At 37.7% G+C, this 20,249-nt stretch overlaps 1 protein-coding gene across 1 annotated transcript in view; it reads right to left on the bottom strand.

The window, feature by feature from the left end:
* LOC128861886 (protein still life, isoforms C/SIF type 2) overlaps positions 1-20,249 on the bottom strand; it is a 418,993-nt gene that overhangs the window by 304,203 nt on the left and 94,541 nt on the right. The window contains exons 3-4 of the mRNA XM_054100262.1: positions 13,074-13,219; positions 11,064-11,343 (exon numbers count right to left, since the gene is read on the bottom strand). Of these exons, the coding sequence (XP_053956237.1) occupies positions 11,064-11,343; positions 13,074-13,219 (426 nt within the window). The remainder of the gene's footprint in view (positions 1-11,063; positions 11,344-13,073; positions 13,220-20,249) is intronic.

Below are 20,249 nucleotides of genomic sequence, written 5' to 3'. Positions count from 1 at the left end.
ACTACTCGGTCGATACTGTTCTCGATTTGGAAGAAGCTGTTCAATTTCCTACAGAATTTCTAAATTCTTTGAAACCGTCTGGACTCCCTCCTCACAAAATGGAGCTGAAAATAGGTTGTCCTGTTATTTTATTAAGAAACCTAAGTCCACCTAAACTTTGCAATGGCACGCTTTTGCTGGTAAAATCACTGAAAATTTTCATAATAGAGTGCACAATACTCACAGGATGTGGTACCGGAGAAGATGTATTGATTCCCCGAATCCCTCTGATACCATCGGATCTACCATTCCAATTTAAACGCTTACAATTTCCGGTAAAGACATCTTTTGCAATGACCATTAATAAATCTCAGGGTCAAACGTTCAACGTTGCAGGCTTAGATTTGAGTGTTGACTGTTTTTCACATGGCCAACTGTATGTCGCTCTTTCAAGAGTAACCTCTAGAGAAAACATGTTTGTATTGTCTAATGACAAGAAGGCTATGAACGTTGTATATAAAGACATTCTGTAATATAGTAATTGTTGTAAAAATAAAATAAATACATATGTAAAAATGCAAAAAGTTAATATGCAAAAATGTAGGGTATGAATTTAGATATCCCAAAGATAGCAGGAAATCTTCATGCTATAAAGAAAGGGGAATTGTTTTACTCTAAATTTAACGCGTGCGGGCCACGGGCAATAATGAATAAGCCAAAACTACTGTATCGATTTTAATCATTTTTTCAGTGAGTGACATAGGGTATATATTTTAGACCCGTGCGAAGCTGGGCGGGTTGCTAGTTTGTATATAAATTAACATATTTGCATTTGCATATGCCTTCTTCCTGTGTGCATGGTAATGAACCATTTCTCTGTTGAGAAGAGGACGATGATAGGAAAAGTAGGAAATGAAAGAGGGTGTTTCTAGTGTAATGTGTCTTGAAAAAGGCAAATCGATGATGGTGCCTCTTAGTGTTGTTGACTTATTAACGTCTGATGCACAATCGGAATTGAACATATCTTTCATGAATTTGATAAATGTTTCGTCATTTTTCACGTTTGTGTAAATGTAACTTGACCTATTCCATTGCAATTCCATTTACCTCCTCCTCTATATCCATACAAAATATCTATCAAACAAATAAAATTAAAATGTTGCTTTGAAAATTGCAACCATTCCATCAATATTTTCTTATGACGTTGTCACGTTAAACTATCGTCAGTAAACCGACTTTACAGACAACCTCGTTTTTTTACTTATTTAACTTTATCATGTTTAAGAAAATTTGCTTCATTTACAACCGAGACTTAGTGTGTGTTTTTTCTTTCTTTTTTTGCAAAGCTAAATACTTGCTTCAAAGCATCGCGTCTTTGGAGACATGTACAAAAAGTCAAATTATGACTCAAAGGTAAAAAATGTGCTCGATACATCGGCAGCTACATTTGGAAATAACTGCATTCAGAGAGAACGTAGGTTCGAATCTCGGTGAAAGACCAAATATGAAGAAAACGTGTTTTCTAATAGCGGTCACCCCTCGACAGGCAATGGCAAGCCTCCGAGTGTATTTCTGTCATGAAATAGCTCCTCATAAAAAATATCTGCCATTCGGAGTCGGCTTGAAACTGTAGGTCCCCGCATTTGTGGAACAACATCAAAACACACGCCACAAATAGGAGAAGTTCGGCCTAACACCCAGAAAAGGGTGTACGCGCTAATTATACATATATATAGGGCCGTCGAGGTAAATCCGGAATGTTGAACTTAAAAACAAAACTATTGGATATTTACTCAAAAATAATTTTATTTGCACTTAACTTTTTATAAAGTGAGTACATATATCATAGTTGAAAATTATTCAATGTATCCTCCATCTCGTGCAATTACCTGCTCCAGCCGGGAACTGAAGCGCCCACATGCGTGAGCTACCTCCTTTTTGTCCATTGTGGTCATCACTTCCTCGATGGTTCACTTCAGAGCGTCCTTAGTATTATGAGACTTCGCGTTAACTTTTGCTTCAACTGTGCCCCACACGTAATAATCAAGAGGATTGCAGTCTGGGCTTGAAGGTGGCTAAAAATCTGGTGACCAGTGGTAGGGTAGGTTGTTCTGGAGCCAAGCCTGAGTCTTCTTTGCCTTGTGAGCAGGTGCAGAGTCCTGCTGAAACACATATTCTCTTCCAGCAGCCACGCGGTCCATCCAGGGTTGCGCTTTTTTGTAGCCAAACCACTCAATTATCTCTTTAGGGATTTTTCCGGCGCGAAGTGTCTCTTTATCGGAGCTCTTCTGTCCTGCTCTCGACTCATCGTTTCACTAGCACTTACTCCGGCACTCCAATGTCACTCAGGAAACAATACACTAAAAATATGTCCCTTTATCAGCGGTTTTAGACTTAATGCTACTGTTCCAGAGCTTTCGAAATGTTTTCCGGATTACCTCGACGGCCCTGTATATATATAAATTGTAAATTATTCTTTTGCGGGACATTAATCCCCAACCTATCCGATAGTGCAATGGAACAAGACTCACTGTAAACAAAGTTATGAAGAATTTCATCCAATCAACTATTTATAATCGAGAGTTCAATGGAGAAGTGGGACTCAATCGACGCATTCTTATTACTCTCCCCAACATACCATTTGATTTCAAACGACTGTAGTTCCCCATCCGTCTTGTATTCACTATGACCTTTAACTAGGTCAGAGGTAAGCCACTTAAGCTGTGCGGATTAAATATACTAAATCCATGTTTTTCATATGGCCAGTTATATGTTACATGCTCACAAGTCGGCCAACGAAAAAAATAAAATGGTTTTGATGATGAAGACGGAAAAACACAAAATATTGTCCACCACACAGCTCTGGAATAATAACCGAGTTTCAATATGAAGTCATGCCTGTTTTCCATATGCTTTTTCGCCTATGAAGAAGTTCCAAAATCTGAAGCTTTGAACTCTTTTGCGCTAAGATATAACCACTAAAATCCGTACTGTAGTTTCTTTAGAAGTAAGTTTTTCTGGAGTATTTGCTGTACTATCACCTTCAGGAGTTATTCGGGCTTCATGTCGCTCTCATTGCAAAATTAATTCAAATTTAATTTCACACGATATTCCTGTCATTACTTTCTTTATCGTAGAAACGCGTCGGGTACCAGATTGTAGAAATCATCAAATCATATTTAATTCGAAAAATCGACTTGAAAAAGGTAGTTTAGAATTTCTATTCCGTTCGACTTTAAAAAAAAAGCCGCATACTCTTCATACGCACATATGTTTGTATGTACTTGTATATGAAGGCACAGAGAAGCATAAGCACATAGAGATATGCGAGCAGAATAGATTGTGTGGATTCATGGGTGCATTGAAATGCTTATTCTATTCAAATAAAATTGCAAATACGTTTACACGAGTATATAAGTACATACAAGTGTTAGAGCTCACTTGCTCTCAAGCGTGAGCGCTTCCCAAACATTCAAAAAGAAAAAAAAAAGAGTAATTGCAACCGAAAGCGAAATGTACAAAATCCTTAAGAATGTGCCTGAATGTGTATACTTTCACACATATATATGTACATATGTGCGATCTGTATATCTATAAAAGATGCGTTCGTAAATTGGGAAATGCCATGCGCTATGTAAAAATGCACGTAGTAGATTTGATTAAGTTGTGGAAAAAGCTGCTAAAAGTGTTCAAATCTCGCTTGGTTCTTTTTCCGCGCGATTTCGCTCCTATACTACTGTAATATTTTTTGTCCAATTCTCTGTAATGGAAATTTAATTCAAGTCATGTGATGATTTTGCTGTTAGTATAGATTTCGTTTTTTTGGATGTGCTTGTGTGTGTATCGGCGCGTATGCAAACGTATTTCGCAGGGTCACAAGGCAGTTATAACAGTACGTGCTGCTCGTGCTTGTGCAACTGAAATGCTGATAAATATTAAAGAAGAATATTTAAAAAATACGAACGCGAAAGGAAAATATGAAAGCTGGGACGTATGAGCAACAAAATTTGCAGACAAGTTCAAACTTAAAGTTCAGCATATCTGCGACCAGGAATGGATTTTAGAATATTAAATTTCAATACAAAGAAGAAATTTGCCGAGATATTTGAAAATAGTTTTGGCTGTTATTGTTGAAAAACTAGAAAATTGTACGCAGTGAATAAAACACAACACATTTGGTAGAAATTCAAAACCGGAAGGGAAGACATGTTTATTCATTAAAGTTATAGATGCATTGTATGAGCAGGGTTGCATTTAAGAGTGTAAAGGGTCGTTCTATTTTTCACTTCAATACTTTTCCTGAACGACACCTTTTTTTTTTAGATTATTTAAAAAATTTATCGTTAATTACATTACATGTCAATTCAAATTAAAGCATATCAAACAAATTTTATTTACCTTTTAATAAGACAAAGTGACTTACAAACATTGATATGATTCACCTTAACTATACCTTTGGTCAGGATGTCGGCCAGCATGTCGTTAGTTGGTATGTATATTAATTTAATTTTACCGCTGTCTAAGTGCTGTCGAATAAATTTACCTTTTATATCAACGTATTTTGGGCGAGGTGAATATGAATTGTTCATAGCCACTTGTATGGCACTTTTATTGTCGCAGTAAAGAACCATACCATTCGCCATATTTGGTATTAGCTCTTGTTGTAATCGCATTAGCCACATTGCTTCTTGGATTGCTGATGTCATGGCCATAAATTCTGCCTCAGTTGATGACAGCGCAACAGTTCGCTGTCGTCGAGTACACCAAGAGATCGGACCTCCTTGAAACGTGAATATATAGCCTGTCGTCGATCGCCTTTCATCGAGGTCACTAGCCCAATCTGCGTCGCAATACCCAGTAAGATTGCTTGCTTCTCTGCGAAATACAAGACCGCTGTTTACGGTACCCTTCAAGTAACGCATCACGCGCTTTGCTGCAACCCAGTGTGCTTTTGCTGGATTTGTTGAAAAACGACTTAGAACGTTCACAGCGAAACTGATGTCTGGCCGCGTTACTTGTGCTGCATATAATAAGCACCCAACAGCTTGCATATACGGAATTTTACTCATCTCACGCTGCTCCGCTTCGTCAGTAGGGCACATTGTGGCGCTCAAACGCTAATTCAAATCGATTGGTGTTGCAACTGGATTGCTATTTAACATTCCAAACCGATTCAACATATCTGTGATATACTGCGACTGGTAGACCGCGATGGTGCCCGCATTAATGTCTCTGGTGACACGCATACCCAACACTAAGGATACTTCACCAAGATCCTTCATACTAAATTCTGATGAAAGTTGCTTTTTTAGCATATTCATGCTGCACTCGTCGTTTGAAAACAATAAAATGTCGTCGACATATACGGCAACAAACAGCATCTCGCCGTTATGTACTTTGAAATACACACACTGGTCTACATTGCTACGTGTAAAACCCAACTTTAGCAAAGCGTTGTTGAACTTTTCATTCCACAGTCGGCTTGACTGCTTAAGTCCATACAAAGATTTCAGTAACTTACAAACACGGTCAGAACCGTCTTCAAATCCACTAGGTTGTACCATGTAAATCTCGTCGTCAATCTCAGCATTGAGAAATGCTGTGACTGCATCCATCTGATGGATAAGTAGGTCATGTTTTGCTGCTACCGCCAAAAGAAAACGCAAGGAAGTGTATTGAACTACAGGAGCAAACGTATCCTCGTAGTCAATACCTTTTGTTTGATTACACCCTTTGATCACCAGCCTAGCTTTCCGTCGTATTACTGCGCCATTTGCGTCTGTTTTAGTTTTAAATACCCACCTGGACTTGATGGCTTTCTTACCAGATGGCAGTTCACTCAAACACCACGTTTTATTCAAATAATGAGAGTTCATTTCACTATCAACTGCGGTTTTCCACTCATCCGCATGCTCACCAGCTAGAGCCTCTTCTAGACTTTGAGGATCATCTGATATGAAATCAGTTACACAAAAGGTTACACCATCTCTTTTTGCCGCGATTCTTTCTGAACGTCTTATAATATGACCACCCGAAATTTCAACTTTATCAGAGTCATTTGCACTTTCAAAATCTGATTTTGTCGGCTTTTCTTCAACAATTGACGATTCTTTATTATTTGCCTCTTCTGAATTGACAATGTTGAATAATTCACCCGCGTCTGGTATTTCAAGCGTACAGTTCATTTTTCTCGTATAGTTATCTTGTGTTTCAAAAAAAACAACATCCCGACTAATTGTGATTTTTTGTGTTTTAGGATTGAACAACCTATACGATTTTAATTCGCTGCAATAACCAAGCATAATACACTCAAAAGACTTAGTATCTAGCTTCTTTCGTTTTTCCCGTGGTACATGGACCATGGCTTTACATCCAAATAATTTTAAAAATTTCAAGTTCGGTTTTTTGTGTGTCCATATTTCGTAAGGGCTTTTCAAATTCATCGCAGCTTCAGCCCAAAACCTTTTTTCTAATCCCGAGTCGATTAACATACACCGCACTTTTTCAATGATTGTTCGATTTATCCTCTCAGCAACGCCGTTTTGCTCCGGGGTATACGGTGAGGTAGTTTGATGTACAATACCTTCAGATAAACAAAACTTCTGAAATTTTTCATTAATGTATTCAGTGCCATTATCTGACCGAATAATTTTTATTTTGCGCGAGCACTGGTTTTCAACAAGTTTCTTGAATTTCACGAATTCATCAAACACTTCAGCTTTGTGTTTAATGGCACCACGAACAGTTTATGCGAAAAATCGTCGACGAATGTCAACAAAAAACGAGCACCAGAAAATGACTTTTCTGCGAACGGACCCATCTGGGCAAATGTGCCCCATTCTTCTATGCCATAGTTCATAATTATCGCGAGTATAAAATGTATTTTGTGTGTTTGACTCGCTATTATATTTCGTGTCACAATTTAGGCGATACAAGTTGTTCACAGCATTCGCAGTTGCTATCAGATTTCTTTTATTGTTATAAATTTTGCACTCATTACCATCGAATATAACTTTATTTCCGTTTTTAGTCATTTGTCGTACTGATAACAAATTTGCGCACAACTCTGGTACATATTCAACGTCCTTCACTACAGCATCTGTTTTTATTTCATTCGCGTATATACTCATATTTACATCACCTTTTGATTTAACTTTAATAGTTTTGTTATTCCCGACTAAAATATTTTTATTTGCAACCGGCACTTGATCAACAATCACAATATAATTTCTCGTCATGTGAGAAGTAGCACCCGAATCAACAAACCATTCGTCTTTACGAATGTCATGCGAAAGAAGAGATGCAAAGAGGACACTTTTACTTTTTGCGGTGCTGCCATCTCGGTTGGTTTTGTTAGGACAGTTTCTAGCAAAATGGCCTAGTTGTTTGCAAGAGTGGCACCGAAATTGATTCGATTTTTCCTTAGGATTTGTTTTTGATTTTGAATAAAGTGCATTTTCACCACATTTGTACGTATTGGTATTATCAAACTTTACGTCTTGTAACAATAGTGTTTTTACACCATCAATCGTGAGTTTATCTTTTGTGTTTTCCACGGCCAACACAAGCGGGCGAAAATCGTCTGGTAATCCAGCGAACATCAACGATGCGGTTAGCTCTTCGTCAATATTAAGACCGGCATTTTGTACTTTGAGTGACGTCATCACAAGCGAATTTACGTATTCCTGCACTGATACGCAATCAGACAGTTTGCACTGTACTAGTTGCTTTAAAAGCTCCACTTTTCGCGTTAGACCCGTGTCTTCGTATGCGGAAAACACTGCCTTCCATGCCTGATGAGCCGTTGTAGCTGTCGCAATATGCGAAAAGTTATTTGGCTCTATCATTAATGTTAATTCAGCTAGAGCACGTTCATCACTGTCTTTTTCCTTTTCTGAAGGTTCTGCAGGTAACTCATTTTCAACTACCTTCCAGCAGTTCTTTATGACAAGATAGGATTTTGCGTGACGCTTCCAAATGTCGAAGTTTTCGCGACCTTTTAATTTCTCGAATGGAAATGCTACCGCATTTGTCGCCATGTTCAATAAATCTGTGATTATTCGGTTAAAAATAATCAATCCGAGTGTAACAAATATTTAATCGTTTAGCACACGCACTTTCCCAACCGTTATCAATTATATTTTGTGGCTCTGGGGCCCATAACCTGTTGAAAAACTAGAAAATTGTACGCAGTGAATAAAACACAACACATTTGGTAGAAATTCAAAACCGGAAGGGAAGACATGTTTATTCATTAAAGTTATAGATACATTGTATGAGCAGGATTGCATTTAAGAGTGTAAAGGGTCGTTCTATTTTTCACTTCAATAGTTATCTACTAGATAATTTTAAAAATTTGACAAACAAATCACTTTTTATGAGGAATCTTGAATCCTAATCTCTACAAAAACAGACACTTAAATGCTGTCGTTAATAGGGGATTGCAGTCAAATCTCACCTTTCAAGTGCTTACAATTATTTTGAGCCTTTAAAATTCTAAGCCATAATGCTACATAACCTCAAATGTAACCAAAAATCGTGCTGTTGCAATTTTAATTTGGAATATTTGAAAATCTGACATTTTGGGACTACTCTGGGGTCAGACGCGGACTCAGCACATGAAAAGCATTTGGAAAAGTGTAATCTGGTTTTTGGCCGTGAAGATTGAATAGCTTTTGGTGGCCTATGCCGTTTTCATAAGGAACGGATCATTTCACAGGTGTACGCGTTTTTTACGCATAGTACTTTCTATTCTCATCAGGAGATGTTACCCAATGTGCCTACGTTTATCAATATTAACCTTAAGAGTATTTTGATGCAGCATCTGAAATTTGCATGAATAAGACAATACTGCCCGTATTAATAATGATAAGTAGTTTTTGAAGCGCAATTTTAAGAAATCAAATAGTATCACAATATTGGGAATACAAACTTTCAAAAAAAATTCAATGATTAGTTAATAAGACCCTGAGAAAAGGAATATAAGGCACTCTGTTAAGCACTACACTTTTTCATTTTAAATATAGTCTATTTATAGCTTCATGCACTACATGTAAAGTCCCTTCAATCTTTTGATGATCCCAAAATAATACAATATGATTTCTAGATACCCTCAAGTTCGAGTGGGGCTATTGCCGAGAAGTCCACTTAGTAGAAATCAACACGCTTACCAGAGTGGAAAATCATGTGAATCAGCCTTGCCCGATCTTGTTAGCAAGATTTAAGCCGGGCTGTTAGCTGATGAATACACAATGGGCGTGTTCGTGGACATTGAGATTGCTTTTGATAATGCACTTTTGGCTCAATGTGTTCCTCTGCCGAACAACATGGAGTTAATCAAACCATTGTAAAGTGGATTTATTCTATGCTCGCTGAGAGGCTGTTAACCGCTGGTGAGAACAGTAATGAAATAATCACCGTCAGGGCCAATCAAGGATGTCCCCAAGGGGGTGTTCTTTCTCCGCTGTTGTGATGCTAGGTCATACTAGCGGAGATGCAGGGACTCGGTTTTCATGTCCGAGCATATTCGGACGATGTCTGTGCGCTAACATGTGATAAATCCTTTGAGGCTTTGCAGGAAAGATTCTGGGCAAAGTTGATGACTGGTGCATGAGACAAGGACTTTCCGTCAACAGGAACAAAACCACCATAGTCTTATTCACGGAAAATTTGGTGGACTAAGTCTTCCAACACCGAAAGGTGTGACACTTGGTCTATCCGATAAAGTTAAGTATGAGTAATCTTAGATAAGAAGGTGACTTGGGAGACACACGTTTCACTGAAGGTGAATCGCGCATTAAGGACTTTTCAGCAATGCTGCAGAGCCTTTGCTAAAACCTGATGTGGTCCTATGGATATACACAGCACTTATCAGACCAATCATCACTTACGCCTCTGTGGTCTAGTGGCGACGGAGCGTGGTTAAGTACAGTCTGCAAAGAAGTGAATGTTTATGCATTACGGGTGCCAACAACCTCCGACGATGCTCTAAATGCTATGCTTGATTTGCTCCACTTGGATCTTAAGATACAACAGGAAGCAATAATAGCAATGTGTAGACTCCATAAATATGATTTCTGGAACGGAAACCGAACTTCGGGACACAGAGAAATCTTTAAGTTGCTGTTTGAACAGTATCCACTGTTTTTGGCACCTAAAGACGACCTGATATCCATAGTTTCATTTGGAAGGAAATTTGATGTCAGATTTCTATTGCATGAGCAATGGAGCAATCCAGAATGCATTTAGGAAGGTTTGACGGAGGAAATGGGGGGAATGCAACCGAATGGATAATCGAGAGGAGATGGAGCGGGAAACAGATTGGAGTTTTCAGTGACAGTCAGTCTGCATATTATAAATATATAAAAATAGAGAAAAAACATAACCATTTAGCTGATTTTAGCTACCCAAAAGTTCGACCCAAATTGGGGGACTCAGAATTCGTTTTAGAGGTATGGTTCCTTCGGCAAAGTTTCTTATTTTGATCCCTAGAATATGATTTTCACAGAGCAATGGGCAATTTTTTTTGCCTCCCCACAAATCGACCCGGCCCAATATATATATATATAATTGGCGCGTACACCCTTTTTGGGTGTTTGGCCGAGCTCCTCCTCCTATTTGTGGTGTGCGTCTTGATGTTGTTCCACAAATGGAGGGACCTACAGTTTCAAGCCGACTCCGAACGGCATATGTTCTTATGAGGAGCTTTTTAATGGCAGAAATACACTTGGAGGTTTGCCATTGCCTGCCGAGGGGCGACCGCTATTAGAAAAATGTTTTTCTTAATTTTGGTGTTTCACTGAGATTCGAACCGACGTTCTCTCTGTGAATTCCGAATGGTAGTCACGCAGCAACCCTACTTTATATAGCTATTGGAAAGCACTCAAAATAGTTTTGGTGAACGGAATGTTTCAAGGAATTCTGTAATGAGAAATATTGTTGAATGCATATCCGTTTTGTTGATGGTTATCATGAAAGCTAGCAGAAGTACGTATGTGGTATTATAATATTTGATGTTTCTATTAGATAGTAAAGTGCGAACGTGTACGTGCGTGTGTGCGCTTAAAACTTGTGTACGGACTTACCTGACAAGGCGCTTGGAATAGATACGCATCTCCGAATGCTGTACTCAAACAGAATATGTAATCACGTTTAGGATGCTCTGGTATAGGTTGCATAATCGCACCATCAACAATAATTAAATGCTTTGGTGCCGCTTCGACGCTACGCCCTTCACGTGAGTCGCACGGATAGAAGAGTAGTGTGGTGCCTTTTAGACAAACCCAATAACCTTTCCAACCTCGTTTTCGAGCCAATTCGATTTGATGCTTTTTGCGGAGTAGCCATTTTTTCACCGACAAGAAACTGCAATAAAAAATAATTACACAAAATTGAAATCTTATTTAAATATTCGAGCGATTCCATATCAAGTGATAAAAGTGAAAATTGGTTTATTTGTAGGCTTCAGTAAAATTGAAAGTAAACTGAAAAAAATTAAAATTGTGGGACTTATTCAGTACTGAAAAGTTTGGTATGGAAAGTGAAATATCTTTAGCTATTTTTAAAACTTTTATAATTTTCTTTTTTAGCTTTATAAGATAAACTATAAGAAGCCAAAAGTAAGAGTTTCGGGTCGTTTTGCTAATCGTTGTAATTCAGGGTGAAATTCTAGCCATTAATGAGGCAGCTGTCTGGTTGGGCAAAAATGTTACTACCTATAGAGAAGTTACCAAATCGGTTCCTCACCTATATTACAAATGAGAAACCTAGTGCCCAGGATAAATTCTGTAAGTAATCCACTCCTTTCATTTATATCGTTACTACTCCACAAGGAGTGGTGAGCGTTAGCATCGCATTTCACAATTAGGCTAACTATAAGTTTATTACCTTCTTGCCGCTAAATATGTCGCGGTAACTCAACATGCTCGTGAGTCAGATAAGCGGACGCCAGTCAATATCTAGAACTATTGACCTCAAGGCTAGCTACCACCAAGTCGTTATCACTAAGCTTCGATAAAGTAAATATATTCAGAGTAGCTCTTGCTAATATAAAGGCTCTAGAAACACCGTCAGAACTAGATAGCAACAGCTTATAGTCTGGGTCACTCAATCCGCAAACCCCATTGATGCGAATCCAGGGCTCCGTGATTTGCTAAGCGGATTAGTAAACCAGCAGAGGCCGATTTATAATGATGGAGTTTGCTCTGCAAATATTTAATGGCTATCAGGCTTTGCAGTCTCCATTCCCACCATTGTAATATCGCCCTCGTTCTCATCGGATTCTAGTTCGTTGGGCTCTTCATATAGATCCCTGTCAGTCTCTCCGAATAGACATACCAGACCTAGTGACATACCTGAAATTGTAAGGCAGAAAAAGTAGCGAGAAAGGGCAGTACCACCCACCTCCCTCTTGGTATGGAAATTGCAGGTATAGGCCGTCAGGCGCTACTTAGACGGCCGAGGAAACACGTTTCTATGCTAGTTGCTTTAATCATAGACCACTGTCTTTTAGGTCGCCTTGCCATCTCTGCACCTATCTCGTGTAGCATTCCACTAGGATTGCACTTAAAACAAAATGGTTCAATGAGGAGTATCAGGTAATCAGCTATTGTGGCACATATCACAACATCAACTATTTTGGTACATATCGACCTCTTAACATTTTTTTGTTTTTTTTGTTTAGTTCAATGTGCATTTCTTCCCTGGAATCTGCTTTTAAAGAGCACCAGACCTGGCTAAGTCAATCAGTAAGAAGTTGTCCTCTTAAAAATCATATTTTATTATTGATTTGAGTGAAAAAGTCTCTTTTCCCCCATAGATCCGACCGAATTGGTTATCCTTTGCAAAGTAGTTGGATTTGACGTTAGAAGGATCGCGAGGTTTCTTACCATACCTAAACCATCACATTTGTACGATCGCAATAATACCAGCTTTATGAGGAAATCCCTGAATTTCTGTATTAAAAACAAAGTAGAAATCTAAGTGCAAAGTCTTGATTTTTAACACAGGTATGTTTTATTTATTTATTTTTTACTAATGCCTGCCAGTAAGTTCCTATCTTGTGTTTACTCTACTCGCTTAGAATTATTACTCACCCAGCTTTGCGTACAGCACCAGTGCAATTGAAAGAGGAAGCAGCCGTTCCAGTTGCCTTTGCTTTATATGGTGACGCCATGACACTTTCGCCATCATCTTCATCAGAGACGGCTGTAGTTAAGCTCATTCGATCATCATCAGATATCTGCAAGTACAAAAAATTTATGATTTATAAAGAATTGTTCAAAATTTGTATGCCTAAAAATAGAAAACATAGTAAAGAAGTGCCAAAAGCTAGGAGAAGCATAACTTTGAATATCCGGTGCATGTTGTAGCCGAATTTTTTCTAAGTTCAATACAAAACATTCCATTCACCAAAAGTGAATATGTGGACGAACACTCTACGCCAAAAACATACTAATTCAATCCAGCTTGTCATTATTAGCGACTAGCAAAATGGATGATTGTAAGAAGCATAAACCCGATCGTGCAACCTTCATTTAATTTTTTGTATCATAAGTTTTTCTTTTTTTAGAGGGCATTATCACATCTCGCATCACAAATATTTGGAAGAGCTCGCTTAAAAACCCAAATAAAGATTTACGTTCCAATTATTATTTAAATAGAAATGCATTCATGAATTTCTTTATGGTTTACTTTTTTGAGGCATGATTATATAAGTATAAAGCCATGGCAATGGCAAATCAGTGGCTTCCACAAATAGAATATCGGTTACTACAGGTGAATAGAATATTTCAATGAATATTAAAATTGATTTAAAGGTATTTATTACTAGTAGACGGCCTTCGGCTTAGCAGCTGAATTTGACATTTGAAGCAACTCATTAGAATGCAATTCGAATTTGTTACATCTACATATGTACATATATAGTACAGGATAGTCCATTATGGCAGTAACACCTGGGAAGTCAATTCTGTGAAGCCTTAACAGTGCGTTTATTGAGAAAAAGTAAAAATCATCAATTCTGACGCAAGACCCCCACATGACCATTGTGAAGCCAATGCATCCTCAGAGAGGTACAGTTTGATGCGAAATTTAGAGTGGTCGCTTTATTGGTCCGCTTTTTCTTTGAAAACGCTGCGAAATGGCGTTTCCATATCGGTAAACAAAGGCGTGATAAACGATGTGTAGAGATCGAAAATTTGAGACATGCCATTGGATGATCTATGGTTTCAGCAGAACGACCCGCAAGGCCACATATTCCATTCCATATCACAATCGATGCATTGGTGGCCAAGTTCGATAAATGTTCGGAGCAGCAATTTTACGCTGTAAGACTTTTTTGTGGATTACCATGAAGCGCCGATATCATGAGAGTGATCTGTTAACGATTCAGGCGATAAGGGCGCACTTCCTGGCCTATGCGAGGCAGCCACATGAATGAAGTCCTATTCCTTAAATGAGGGGAATTTTTGCACTTTCAAACGAACTAATAATAAATCGAAATAAATTTATTGTTTTTTTTTTAATTTTTAAAAATAAACCACTATACGGACTACCTTGTATAACCATACATCAGTACTATACAAGTATGAAATCATTTGCAGTTGGAAATCTCTGTCACTATTCAAATTTTGAATCTTTTTTTCGCGCTTGGGAAGCGCTCCAATTCTTTAATTCTGAAGAAATTGCTGATAAAAGCATTTTTAACACTAATTGAGCATTCATATGAACATTGCGTTGTATATTGCGTGCAATCATTCATTCAACACAGAGTACTTTTGAATTTGTCAAAAATATGCAAAGTTGCATTTCAGATTCATTTATTGGTCTATAGTATTTAATTAATATACTTAATTAAAGCTTTCTATTTATATAGTAGTAGTAGTAGTACTGAATGAGTTGAGTGACGGCACTCATCCAAATTCGCATTCACGCATGATTTGGTGGCAGTCAATGATTACCTTCCATTCAGTAGCACCCCAAAAGATTTTTGAATAGAAATCCCTCAATACTTTCGAAAAGTGATTTTTATATTTACAATCAAAGAGTGACATTTTGAAATGAATGATGCATGCTGTAAATATCCATTGATTAAATAATTTTACAGCTCTGCCCTACATCTAAAATACTAAAAAGTACAAAAAAGAAGTTTGAATAAATTGCTTTAATCATATATGCGACTGGCTTGACGCGGCAGCTCAATGAATGTCACTAATTACAAAGAAGATGACTTTTTAAATTAAATTGCATATCGTTACGAAAATAAAATACAACACACAACACAACACGAGTTTGGTTGCAATGAAAAAAAATCAGTTTCAGCTTCAATTTTCTGCCTTCTGTCTTAATTTAAAATTTGTATTATCCTTTGTTGGGTATGCTTGCTACCGATTCTAATTGGAATCAGGCGTATGACAGGATATGACAGGTTGGCACAGCTCGATTGGCGCTCAAATGTGTGGCTTTGTTTAGATAAACTAAACAATAATTAAAAAAAGAAAATAAATCAACAGTAAGCAAATATATGTTTTCTTCGATACTAATAAAAAAGTTTAAATAGCCAAACAATTTCATTCCCTTCTTTTAATATTACTATAATTTTTTTTTTTTTTTATTATTTTACATTGCGACTAGTTACAAAGAAAAATTTTATTAACTAACGAGCAATTTGTTTAGAATTTAGAAAATAAGGTATATACAACAGCTAACGCTAAGATGTGCTTAGTACATTAAGTCTTTGGGCTTTCTGCGTTTCAGTCTTCTTCTCCAATTAGCTGGATTAGCGAGAATAGTGGCCTCCGTATTGACGTGGTTTTTTAACCTTTCATCATGGGCTTTTGCTATCTTTTTTATCGGGTCTGCCACCGAGTCGATATTTAGGTCGCGTTCAAGATCGGAGCTACGGATATACCACGGAGCACCGACTGCACATTTAATAATTTTCTTTTGGAGCCTTTGTATAGGTTGAATGTTACTTTGGCTGGAGCAGCCCCATAACTGTGCGCCGTAGGACCATACAGGCTTCAGAATTTGTTTGTATACAATCATTTTATTATTGGTGGATAGTGCTGATTCCTTTCCCATAAGCCACTACATATTTCTGTATTTTAATTCCATTTCTTTTTTCTTTTTCTTTACATGGGCTTTCCATCTTAGCCTGGCGTCTAGAGTCATGCCCAGATACTTTGCAGTATTTGAGTATGAAACCTGTCTACCATTTAAATATATTGGAACATATTTGATTTTGTTTTGGGTGAAATTTATATGCACAGACTTGCTTTCATTTAATTTAATATGCCATTTGTTGGTCCAGTCATATATTTCATTTATGGCTAATTGTAATTGTGATGTCGATGTGTTTTCCGTGTTTCCTATCGAAAGAATAGCTGTATCGTCGGCAAAAGTAGCTGTTACGCAGTTTGATCGCATGTAAAGAGCAAATACAATAAAGGGCCAAGTACGCTTCCCTGGGGAACCCCTGCTTTGATTGGTTTGAGACATGAATATGAATCTTCTTGTTTTACTCTGAAGTAACGGTCGGATAAATACGAATGTAGGATGGTGGAGTACTGCTTGGGTAGCAACGCATTTATTTTCTTCTGTAGCCCATAGTGGCATACTTTGTCGAACGCCTTGGATGTATCAAGGAATACCGCAGAGCAGGTTTTTCTTTCTTCAAAAGCATTTTCTATTATTCGCACTATCCTATGTACTTGATCGATAGTCGAATGCTTCGTGCGGAATCCAAATTGGTGCGTCGGTATAATTTTTTTGTTTTCTATTATTATGTTGATCCTTTTGATTAACAATTTTTCCACCATTTTCGATAGTATTGGAAGAAGGGAGATAGGCCTGTATGATGTTACATCGTGAGTATCTTTACCTGGCTTATTGAACATAACGACTTCCGTTGTTTTCCAATATATTGGAAAATATTTTAGCTTAAATGTGGTGTTGACGATATTCGTCAATACAGCAATAATATTGTTCGGGAGCTGTTTCAATATTTCAGCAGTAATGAGGTCGTAGCCTGGCGATTTTTTTATCTTTAGATATGAAATTTCTTCTAATATTTCGTCTTGTGAAACCGGAGGGATCTCATTTATAGCATTGCTATCGCCGTCGTCATCCATATCATCAGCCATTACCGATCCATATGGTGTGAACGTCTCCTCGAGGTAGTTTGCGAATGTATCTGCTTTTTGTTTATTTGTTTTGGCCCACTTATTGCCATGTATCTTGATGGGTGCGTTTTGAGATAACGGTGGTTTTAATTTTTTAGTACATTTCCACAGTGAATAATTTGTCTTCCGTTCATTTGCAGGTATTTTGTGAATGAACTGCTTTTGTACGCTTTAATTTCGTCGCTAAGTTTTTTGGTTATTTTATTTAGCTGAGCTTTGTCAAGAGGTGATCTTGTTTGATGCCATCTTCTTCGTATTTTCCGTTTCTTCAATACCATTTCCTTTATTTCTTTGGTATACTGGTGACCTGACTTACTATAATAAAAATTAAATATTTGACACGTACATTTCTGTTAGGTGTTTGGCCGAGATCCTTTTCCTACATGTGGTGCTTGTCTTGCTATTATCCTACAAATGGAAGGAAATATAGTTTTTATCCAATTTAGAACGGCAAATGGTTTTTAAGAGTAGCTTTTTCGTGACAGAGAGCTTTCCCGCTAACAGGTGCGACCATTATTAGAAAGAACTTTTTTTATTTTGGCGTTCCATGCACGGAGACTCGAACCTATATACTCCTGAATCATAGTCACTCACCAACCATTCGGCTACGGCGGCCGCCGTATACACTCGTATTACTATTTTACAATATTACAATATTCAACAATCCATTCGGCTACGGTGTCAGACTTTTTTCTGCCATGATATGCAATTATTAAATTTTTTTTTCAATTGCAATTGTCTGTAAAACATCGCGCTTGCAAAAGAACACACTTGCACGCACACACCCACACCAAAGTAACGAAAATGGAAAATTTAATGCGAATTTGCAAGGCCAGGCCAGAAAAGTGTCAAAGTTTTCGCTGCTCTATGAAAATCAAATTTAATTTAACTTTACAGCCATTTTTGCCGAATTTTCCTGTGACTGGCCTGTTCCTGCTGAGCCGACTGCCATCGAGTCAAGTTCAGTTTGAGTTGAGTTGAGTTGAGTTGAGTTGAGTTGAGTTGAGTTGAGTCGAGTTGATTGCATTTAACTTTTCATAATCAGGCGCTACACTACGACAACTGCAACTGCCTGCGAACCAGGTAAGAGTCCTTTGTGCTGAAAGCTGACTTCAGCAACGTTTTAGCACGCTTGCTTTGCGTAAAGTTTACTTTCTTACATATTTCATATTTTTACATGCTTCCCCATTTTCTCTCAAGTCATCAACTTTGCGCAAATGTCATTGTTACCGCTGTAATTGCAATTGTTACAAAAATAGACGTGCGCATGCAATATCGCTGCAAACAGCCAAGCAGACAGGCAGCAAACGATTGCACAAACACCCTCATAACCAGATAACCAGTCACACATACACTTATACACTTTTATCACTAGATTCGCCGTCTCTTATGTGAGTACTACATTTTATTTTATATGCCCCCGTACTTTCTACTAGCTGATTGCCAGTTGCTGATTTCGACGTGAATTTAAGTAACGAGCAGAAATCCTTTTGTTGTGCTCGAACTTCCGTTTCCGCTATTTTACTACCATCTATGCAGTCAACACAACCGTAGCCTCTGTTGTCGGTGCTTTTTACCACCGACGCATCCTGCTCCAGTTATTTGATGGCATAACTAAGAACAACAACAGCAACAGCACCATTGAGTTAGGTTTATGATATGGAAAAGTTTCTTAAGTTTGGAATTAAAAACTTGAGTAGAGGAAAAGAAGTACCTGGCATTCCGATCACACTTTTGTGAGCTTTTGGATGTCATAATGAGTTTTAAAGTTAGTAGAAAACATGTATACATACATACATATTATTTATTATAATACATACAAAAAATTTTATTTAGCGGAACAGACATTTAAGTAGCAAAATATGCTTAGCAAGCGTACTTTTACTTAAAACTTAACAGCTCACATAGCTGTTGCCATTTAGTTGTACTTCGACTGAAATAAAAGACGCTCTGCTATAACGTCAAAGGGGCATTACTGCTATCTGCTTCGTCTTGCCATAAGTTCTGTGACAAATCGGCCGCCTAGAAGTCCAGATCTGAATCCATTGGACTACAGTTCATGGTCACAAATGGAGAACTTGGCCTGTCGAAGACCTCACAGAAATTTGGAGAGTTTCGAGCAGCGACGTCAATATCCAAGTGAGCCGTGCGTGCTGCAATAGCTGCATGGCCTAATTGGTTGAAGGCTTGTGTAGAATGGTGACAATTTCGAATGAAAATTTAAAATCTTTTTAACATTTACGCGATTACATAAAACTAATTTCATTAAAAAAAGTATTATAATTTCATATCTATAACGGATTTAACTTTTAACAGAATATATGGCAGGCAATAAATGCAAAAATGAACTTTTTACTTCGAATGCGCAAAATGCTCACGTTTATTTAATTTAATCGTGACCAACATTAAACCGTTAACTGGCCCTCAGCTATTTTGAAGGCATGAGCTGATTTGCTGACGTCAGAGAATATGTTTGTTTATGATAAAACTGAGATTGTGTTGGTGATATAAGAAAAACTCAACGCACACACTAGTTACTTATCTGACTTTATGAACAACGAGCGACTGGATGCGCGTATGAATACGTGTTAAGTGAGCGGACATAATTCTACAGCCGAATGCGCATGCCCATGACATGACAGCCGCGATTGCTCTCACAATTTTGGCTCGGATGGTCAAACTTTGTAACCTATCATCTTTGATATCAAAAAAATTTACGGAAATTTTGATATCACTTGCGCAGATTTTGTACTTAAATCTGCTGTAAGTTCTGTTACAAGTTAAGTCCGTTGTAGATATCAAAGAAAAATGCTATTTTTTAATATAAATGATCGGATGTTTATTTCATTATAAAGAGGAAGGCTTGCCGTAAATAGTGGAAAATAACATCAGGCAAATGATCACCATGACCACGCTTAGAGGACAATATCCTTTTCATGAAATTTTCCATAACCGAATTGCTAAGTGGCTACCCTATGTCCTCGATAGCCTCACGAATTCCATCTTTGAGGTCTTGAATCGACCGTGAGCTATTGGCGTAGACCTTCTTTTTCGCGTGGGCCCAAAGAAAAAGTCACAAGGTGTTAA

The sequence above is a fragment of the Anastrepha ludens genome, chromosome 4 (assembly GCF_028408465.1).
Source record: "Anastrepha ludens isolate Willacy chromosome 4, idAnaLude1.1, whole genome shotgun sequence".
NCBI classification, from domain to species: Eukaryota; Metazoa; Arthropoda; class Insecta; order Diptera; family Tephritidae; genus Anastrepha; species Anastrepha ludens.
Note: the sequence above shows the minus strand (reverse complement) of the source record. Positions and strands in the feature narration are given on the sequence as shown.